The sequence below is a fragment of the Formica exsecta genome, unplaced genomic scaffold (assembly GCF_003651465.1).
Source record: "Formica exsecta isolate Colony F162 unplaced genomic scaffold, ASM365146v1 scaffold117, whole genome shotgun sequence".
Lineage (NCBI taxonomy): Eukaryota > Metazoa > Arthropoda > Insecta > Hymenoptera > Formicidae > Formica > Formica exsecta.
The window spans coordinates 354317-364156 of NW_021848510.1; the positions used below are offsets into that span (position 1 = coordinate 354317).

The 9840-nt window shown below is 33.1% G+C and overlaps 1 protein-coding gene and 1 non-coding gene across 2 annotated transcripts in view; one reads left to right on the forward strand and one right to left on the reverse strand.

The window, feature by feature from the left end:
• Positions 1 to 2846: 2846 nt before the first annotated feature.
• Positions 2847 to 9840, reverse strand: part of LOC115240291 (max dimerization protein 4-like) — a 34944-nt gene continuing 27950 nt past the window's right edge. The window contains exons 7-8 of the mRNA XM_029815360.1: positions 4465 to 4601; positions 2847 to 4144 (exon numbers count right to left, since the gene is read on the reverse strand). Of these exons, the coding sequence (XP_029671220.1) occupies positions 4465 to 4601 (137 nt within the window). The 3' untranslated portion in view covers positions 2847 to 4144. The remainder of the gene's footprint in view (positions 4145 to 4464; positions 4602 to 9840) is intronic.
• Trnal-cag lies at positions 7898 to 7981 on the forward strand. Its single transcript has one exon. It is a non-coding gene; the product is annotated as a tRNA-Leu (tRNA).

Consider the following 9840-nt stretch of genomic DNA (forward strand, 5'->3'; position numbering starts at 1 on the left):
ATATATAAGTACATATATATAAATAATAAAATAAAAAATGAAATAAAAACAAAAATAATATCGAAATAAGATATTTTCAAAATAAAATATGCGTTTGTGCAGGGAGTCTCATAGTATTAATTTATCATAGACTCTTTTTTCACAAAACCAAGTATCTCAAATGAACCGCGTCATATTGATAGAGTCTGTTATTTGTAAATGTTTGTCCTTTTTTACGAGTAGCAAAAATTTTGTTTGCTATATTTCGCCAATTTCAATCATTTTAAATATGAAAATACAATATTTAAAGATTAAGATAATTAAGTTTCTCGTGAATTTGCTAAAGAAATCTATTAACAAATATTGTGATAAAAAGAGAGATACACATTATACATGCTATTCCACTATAATTTGTCCTTGCACTTAATGATAGATTCTCCGGCCAATTTATATATCTCACATATGAAGGAAAGTTAAAGGGTTAACCGACGGCATATGTTCTACGAGGGAATATTTTCCAAAATATGCTCATGAAAAAGTTTGCCTATAATTTAACGTCGGTCTTCAGAGATCATCCATTACATTTGGTAGTCAGTCTATCCATTAACGCGTATCATCCAAAGTCGATCTTACAAAAGAATCTTGTCGCACGAGTCTTTGTCCTTTAAGCCGAGAATTCCGACTTTCAATATTCTTTTAGATTAGACATCGAAATCGTTATAATTTCGTTGAGTTCTTTCAATGTTTCGTGCCATAGTCTGTCATGCCTATGCCATATTTCAGTCAAAATGATACAATATTCTCTAATTTCCTTCTTAGGCAACAATAATTCTTATATTTTTCTTGATATAAAAAAAAAATAAGAGAAAAATTATTCAAAGATATTATCTTTATTAAATTAGAAAAAATGTCAATTGCTATGTCATTCTACGTCACAATAAGTTTTTCGTGCGCTCATACCATCGAAATATGAACTCAGCGACATTGTATCACTTTCGATCCACTATCTTTTAGTTTGCTTCATAAATCATTCACGAATGATCTAGGAATAGTCAAAGATCATTCTCGTGAAAAAGAAACGCATCACATAAAAAGGTGGTAACAGCCCCGAGAACACCCCACGAGGGATTTGCGGAATTTGTACTCTTTGAATGTGTATTAGAGTGTCCCTTATTATTTCAATTGCATTCACACAGCAGCATATATATTGTTTCTTTTATAATAACAAGTCCCCTAAATTTTAAGATTTTTTCTTCTATAGAATTATTATCTTTGATAATACTTATCTCTTCAATTTTTACTTTATTTTATATTTTTTTTAGTTATTTTTTCATTTCTTTTGTTCATAACTTTCTTATTTTGTTTTTTAATCCTTGTTTCTTTTTAGAACAAGTAGATTAACAAAATGCGTTATAAATTCTGCCGAGAGCAAAAATCACTCAGCACTTTTTCCATTTATTTTTATATCTATAAATAAGGGACACTCTATATCTATGTGTATATATATATAATGAAACATCACTTACGCCGTATTATAGTTATCAGTTTACTTTTTTTGCTTTTTATACTTTGCTTTGCTCACTTAATTACAGAATAATGACTTAACATATACGTGTACATGTTTGTGTGTGTGTATCCGTTCACTTGTGTTTGTATTGTAGTTTATTAATTAATCGCAATTCATTATTCATTGAGAAATCAGCCATTTGTCTTTCTATATCTTATTCTTTTCTGTTCATTCTCTGAATACGTTTTTTTTTCCTCACATTTTTCTATATTACGCGATGTCAAGTTTTATGCAAATTTTTATTTACTTCCTCTTACAAACATGGCGACGGCGCAGGGATTGTTTCTTTAATAAGTTTACTTAATGAACTATTTGTATGTTTATTTAAATATCATTGAATGGAAGAAATTCGCAATTTAGTTTGGAAAATGACTTTATGTTTTACCGAATAATTTATATAATTTTTTAAATAATTCTAATTTTTATACAGTTTTATACTATAAAAATAATTTCGTATTTTATGACATTAACATATTATAATTAATTCCAAATACTGCATATATATAATCTGAATTTAAAATTAAATATACAATTTTACGAATAAATTTTTTTGTAGAATAATTTTATATAATCTATCCAATATATATTACAAATTATTATAATAAATAATTTTGTCATTTTGAGTTAACAGATTGCTTCGTAAATACTTCCAAATTTTTCGACTAATTTCGTAATAAATTTCTATAAAATAAATTTCTAAATTAATTATGATAAAACTATAAATTTGTTTTTTTAGAAATTTACTTTATAAAATTATAGTTTTAACTATATAGTTGGTTTTTGACATAATTGTGTAAATTTCTATAAATTAATTTCTATATATTAATTTCGTTTTTATTTTATATATTTCTATATATTTATCTATTTTTATTCTCTTCCTCTCTCTCTCTCTCTCTCTCTCCCCCTCTCTCTCTTTATACATTTTTAGAATCAAATTAAAAATTTATTACGATATTAATTGAAAAATTAAGAATTATTTGTGAATCAATCTCCATAGTTTAAAACAAAAATAATTAATTAATTAAATAATTAATTAATTATATATATAATTAAATTCTTCATAATATATTTCTAAGAATAAATTTTTTATTTTGTCAAATATTGTGAAAAGTAAATCGAGAAAATGCACGTTTCAACGATCGAATCTCGAAATGATCAATCAACGCCTTATTTTACTCGTTTCTGCGAGAATCTGGATTAAGCCTGCAACAAAACAAAGAACTTCCCTACTGCTTCTGTTAAACATTTCCACTTCTCATTTAATTTCTTACTTTCTCTCTCTCTTTTTTCATCCATTCTCTCTCTCTCTCTCTCTCTCTCTCTCTCTCTCTTTCTCTCCCTCTCTCTCTCGCATATTACGCTCTCGATAAATTTGTTTGTTCTTAAAAATATGTACAATGTTGCTGCGATTCTCTGTCAACTCTTGATAATTTACAACTGTCCCCTTTATTTTTTGCATTCTTCAAAGTCGCGCTCGTTACCTTTTCGTCTTGTTTTCTTGTTTCATATATTGCCGTCCCTTCTTTTATCCAAGTTAACCATCTCGAAAAGTTGCTGGCTTTCTTCTTGGCAAAATCTTTTTAGTTTCTTCGTATTTATTTTTAGCCTTTTTCTCTCATTTCTTATTCTTTCTAATTAATTTTCTGTTTTTATTTCTTTTTTTCTTCTGTCTTTTCTTCTAGTTTTTTTCTTTATTTTTCTTTCAATGCATAACATAATGTTTTACTGTCATTTTGGAAAATGTGCTGCAATTTTCCAGTCTGCGTTCATAACTTTCAGAAAGTATCTTCTTTATTGATTTTCTTCTTGATCCAAAACTTTCTTCTTTGATTTTCTTAGTCATTGGATGTTTCTGGATATTGCCTTCTTTTTAAGATGCCAAACATAATTTGCAATGAGATTTTTACATAAATTCTTTCCTTTTCAATATTCTTTCTTTTTCTTTCGCTCAAACTGCTCTCTACTTTTCTTATATTTTTATATGACAAATGTTTTTGTAAGATGGCCTGTTTTTTCTTGTCATCAAAATAATTTTTCTCTTTCACGTCTCTTCTTTCTTTCGGATTCTTTTGTAAGTATCTATAATATTCTTTAATATATAATCTTCGAATCAATTTTTCCTCCTTTTATAAATTTTTAACGACTCCAAAATCTCAAAAAGTACTTATTCTTTATGTTGTAGGCTAGTACTAACAATAAGATGATATCAAAGACGACTTCATCTTCTTTATTTTCTTCTTTTTTTATTGTATTAGGATTAATGTCTTCCGAATTTTTACATCTCCTACTCTTCAGTGATTTCTGATTTTTGAAATCTTCTCTGTTCTCTGAAAGTCTTCGTAAAGTCGTGCAACGCTTGAAAGTCTTCTTCTTCTTTAGTGTTGCTTTGCCAGCCAGGCCATTTTGGAAGGACACAAATATGAATTTAAATGTGCATTTTGTGTGTATATGTTATGTGTGTATGAATCGATATCTCTCGCGCCGTCAATTTTCGTACGCCCCAATGGATGTTCTTCCTTTCGTTCTATCTTTACCTCCCTTATCCTTTTCTCTTTTTCAACCGCTTCTTCTTTCGCCGCCATCTCGCCGCCTCTTTGTCTGCAAACAGCGCAGAGGAACCAATGTGAGAATTTATTTGTCAAACATCTACTCTTCCACTTTCTATTCTTATCTGTCGATTTCTGTTCCTTTGATGACGTCTTATACTCTTAATGGATTTCCCGTGCTTAGCGTGTTTTTTTCATTATTATAGGACGCGACTCGATAATTAATTGTTTGATCCGATGTATTTTAATAATTAAAGTCGTAAGCAAATCGTATTTTAATTCGAATATAATTCATTTTAAATTCATATTATTTCCTTTAGAGTAAAATTCCACACGTGTTGTGTTTCGAAATTAATCAGTTTGTATACATACCTAAAGATTGTCCATCATTTCAGAAAGAGTCAGCCTGGAGGTGGACATCGCGACACCGCTGTCGCTACTACTCTGTACGCTACTGTGATCATCGGTGTCCGATTGATTGCTCGTATAACCGATCACATCCACTTCGTCTGTAACAGAAAACACAGATTCTCGTTCATAATCTGTTATAATTTAAAAGAGAGCATTAGAGATGATAAAATAATTCTTCATTTAAACATCGCACGTCTGACAAAGAAAAACGGATAAATGACTTGTATTATCGAAATCAAAAAATGTTTCTAGCTATGATTAAGATCAATTTTTTTACTTATATCGCTTAACGGAAATAGAGACTATCACGAAAAATTAGTGGAGATCTATTGCATCTGCCGCTATTGTGATAAAAGTTGAATGCGCGTCTAAAATCTTCGAAGATGACAATTGACTTAAAATTTATCAAACGGGAGTAATTAATGACAATGAAAAAAAGCTTGTCTTTCTTTTACTACAAAAAAAAATCTCTGTCTTCCTCTTCCTATTTTTATGACTATATTTTTTTATCAAATTCCTTTGTCTTTCAACTGTATTTGCGGTCGCTTCCTAAGTTTCTACCAAGCTCGCTTTATTTTTAAATAATACGTCACATTTTCGTCCTATCACGAACTATTTTCCAACAAATCCTTCCAAAAAATTCGCAGATTAAGAAAAATGCGATTGATTTGTGGATTGTAAATTTAATAATATAACAATATTTAATATCGAATAATTTAATACCGAATTTGTCCGATGAATAAGAGTCTCAAATATTTCTTCCTAATCGAAAGCACTATCTTTTGTAACATAAGAAAACACCCCAGTGTGCCAACTGCACGGCACCAGCTGATCAACGAGAGAGGGACGAGTGCCGGTAAGAACGCGCCGTTATTATGACGTTTACCGTCAGATGAAGAAATGATAGACAGCAAATGGGGTGGAGGACGGATTGAGAGGAAAGGAAAAGAGGCAAATGAAAAACACGACAGAAAGAGAAAGAGAAAGAGAGAGAGAGAGAGAGAGAGAGAGAGAGAGAAAGAGACAGAGAGAGAGAGAGAAAGAGAGAGAGAGAGAAAGAGAAAGAAAGAAAGAGAGAGAGATTGCGAGGTGTACAGTAGCCATAACACCAGCTGGAAGACACGGCTGAAAGAAGACGAGTTGCGGGGTGTACAGTAGCCATAACACCAGCTGGAAGACACGGCTGAAAGAAGACGAGGGGGTGTCGACCACACTTGCAAACCACCCTCCCTCCCTCCCCCTTCGCGTAGCTCTGAGCCGGGGGTATTTTTCCATAATCAATAACATGCCTCTATTCTCGTCACACTAAGCGAACCAGATCTGCCCTCGTCACCACCCGCTTCCCGCTTCTCACCCCTCTGCGTTGTCGACATCGCTAACCTGTCCAGGTGACAGTGACGCTCAAAACAGTAGCAGAAGGACCAAACGAGTAAAAAATTAAACTTAAAATAAATCAAATTATAAAATATTCTAATATATCAAATATGAGATACGAAATTTTTATACTAATACAGGAATATACAATAAACTATAGTACAAAATATAGAATAAATGTTATCTCGCGATCGGTTGCGGATATTGATCGGTGAAAACGGGTAGAGAGAGAACGGAGTGGTGCGACTTGAGAGGCACTGGTTAAAACGGCGGTTTAAGGGTTGCACGAGTGGCGAGCAAAAGAGTTCATTAAAACCGGCGTCGTGCGCACCCTTGGCATCACCGAATTCGTCGTTCCTCATCCCCCTGTCGTGGGACGTAAAAAATACGCGGAATATTCGTCGATGTTTTCGATTACTTGCTAAGCAAATGAATTTCAATTTTCAGAGCGAATAAAAATAAGTCGCCGTCCCCGTCGCATTTTCCCTCTCAATTAATCATTCCTCGTTATCATACGGTAATAAACAGCATGGCGCAGTCCTGTTGCGTGTCCGCGCGTTTATCAGGAACAAATGGAAGAAAAGGGAGGCAAAGGGGAGGAGCTGGGGTGGCGGTTGACGGTAGATAACGATAATATTTGCCACGGCCGCGATAATTAACTCTTAGCTCGTTTGAACGTTAATTTTCGCGTAGGTGCATGCACGCAGATATTTTTCATATGCAACGATTCAATATTAGATAACATAAATATCAATCGTGCAAATATATTCACATAAATTTATACGACTCGCTCAACTTTAAATCACCTTATATAAAGCGATAGAATGACATCTCGATGTAAGATAGAGAGAGAAAGAGATAGGTTTCCCGTGCCAAACTGTCTTTCTCGATCTCAAATCATCAATTTCCGCCTACGTTCGACGAACGAATTATTTAAATCTATTTATACACATCGTCGATCCATGATTAAATCTCGATTATATTTCAAGTCAGTTATAATAACTTCGTATAACGATGCACCAAAGTATATAGTCACCGGTCAGTATTTGACCGGTCACGTGATGTGCATGAGAGATACGCAATCGCGTCGCGCACACCTCGAACACAAGGAAAACTTCCGGAAAAAGTCTCGCCGAGAAATACCGGGCGGTCAATATTTCTACGTCCGCGGATATAATTTACCGACGACGACTATAAGTACATATGCACGGCTGTTGACAAATAGTTTCACCATTCCTGCCTCTTCTCCTTCTTTCCTTGCCATTGTGAGTTTAAATATATCGAATGAAAACTCGAGCGGGCGTGTAAGAGCAGGTGCACAGGGCTCGTTGAAAATCGATAAATTATTCATTCAGTTAAATCATTTCTCTTTCCGTCATTTTTCAATTATATTCCCCAATTCGACTTGAATTAAAATCGGTAATCGAAAAAATTTAAGAGACATAGAAAATTTAAGACCGAGATTTAAAAATATAGAAAAAGCTCTACATAAGATTTTAATTTTATGAAAAGTGGAGAGAATAGTAAAGTAAAAAGCATTTGAAAATTAGAATTAATTATTCCTAAAGAATTACCATTCATTGGCTTTAGGTCTCAAATAGAATTTAGGTCTCAAGTAGAATAGAAAAAAATTAGATATATTATACATATGTTATGAGATGATTGGATGAGGACCATTTTCTTTTCTCTCTTTTCTTCTTCACACACATACATAGTTATTTCAAAATAATTATACCTTCTGGCGTCTTAATGTTGTATGAGATTGTTTAAATAAATTAAATTAAATTAATAAATGATAAGATTCCATTTATAATTTGCCATCAAAATACTCTTACTTCCACTTTGCTACTCGCATTCAAGAGATTTGTTCTTTATAGTTGAACTCCTTGCACTTTTTCTTTTTCCTTTTTTTCTCTAACTTTAAAATATATATATATTTATCTCATTATATTTCTCGGTCCAGTTTCAGCTATAAAGAACAAACCTTATGTCTCAGCCCTGGTTAATATAATACTATAACGTCAGGATGGCCGAGCGGTCTAAGGCGCTGCGTTCAGGTCGCAGTCCACTTCTGTGGGCGTGGGTTCGAATCCCACTTCTGACAAGATTTCTTTTTGGCTCTAAAATTGAAGTAACATGACACAATTTTGCTTTAGACAAATATTTAAATGGATGAAAAAATCGTAAATATATATATTAATAAAAAAAAAAATTAACGAATGGTTTCCGACGCGTCTCGTGTGACTATGATATTTAGTTCTAGTGCGTTGTACAGCTGATTAGGCAAATTCTTTACTAATACTTAAAATGGCAAATCATAAGAAAGAATATTATCATGTTTAGTAATTTATTTAAGCGTAACAATCTCATAACACTAAAATGCTAGAAGGAAATCGTCTTGAAATAATTATATGTGTAAAGAAGAAAGGGAGAGGAATTGATCCTCGCTTAACTATAACACATTATCTCCCTTCCTCTCTCTTTCTTTCTCTCTCTCTCTCTCTCTGTCTCTCTCTCTCTCTCTCTCTCTCTTACATAAATGTAAATCGGCAAGGTGAACATAACTCGTAATGACCAGATGATTACTTTGTAATTATGACATCTAGACGCGCAAACGGCGCCATATATGTCAACATGCATATCATCGGTGTAAGAAGAACATAAAAAAGCAATATGTTTTTCTTAGCCAACCAAATGTGTTAAAGATATTTAACGATGGAAATGAACGCCGCTATTATGAACGAAATAGAAAAGCGCGGATAATTCAGGGTGGCTTTCGAAAAATCGCCGGCGTGGCACACGTGACTTATGATAAGTGCTTCGCCGGGAATATTCCCGCGGGATCATCAATTTCAACGTCCACCCCTCGCGCGTATACCCCCACCGACAGTCTTTCGATTTCCTTCACCTTCCCCGCCAGCTCGACCTCCTTTGGAAAACTCATCCACCCCCGCATGCTGCAATATTTCATGCGGTAGCGAATGCATTTTTACGACGCCATAGTGGTGTCTTAGCACAATAATTGCATAATCTCAAATATCGTTGGATAATAAAAATCGCGGATTAGTACGAAAGAATAAACGCTCATGAATAAATCAATAATCGAGATATTTAGCAATGTCTCCTCTTATCATCGAGTCCATATACAGCAAAAAAATTAAGAGACAAAAAACATATTACGTTGAACTTAAAAATAGAAAAAATTAGATTCATATAAATTCATATAAACAATTCGTTCACGAGCGTTTATTCTTTCTTTATCATTTTTTCTAAACAAATAGAAAATCGCAAGTTTATATTCGAAAAATCGCTCGCGCAATTCTGTGCGCTGTGATATAATTGGCGTGAGATTGTGTGTGTCTGTGTGTACGTACGTCTCTGTCGTGTTATGTGCACGGCTACACTCCATGCTTAAACAATGACGCCTCGGGAAATTAAATAGATCCACTCATTTAATTTTACGACGCAGATAGAGCAGTCGACGTGACTTCTATCGTGCCGCTTTCCGTCTTAATTCCGACTCGCGACGATTAAGATTTAATCGGCTGACCAGGGAGAGAAGATAACGTTGCTGACGAAAATCCTAGGATACTTGTCGAGTACTTTGAAAGCTTTGCCTCAATAACGCGATAAGCTACACGAAAAGGATCTTAATCCGGGGAAGAGGAACGATTAAAAAATAAATTAATTGTAAATTATTACGGACAATCAATGTGTTTTATTGTATTTATTATTTTATTCACGTCAAAGATTATAATTATATTAGTAATATATGAAATACCAGAGTCTCAGTCAAATTGTCAGTTTTATGGTAAACTCTTGTAACGGTTTGTTGGATGTTTTTGATTATATAAAATGCTTGCGATTTTTCGAGTATAATAAATCTGTAGAAGATTGACAAATTAATATTATACTCCATGATTTTAAAATCGAATATAATATTGCAAGAACGTGTTAAAAGAG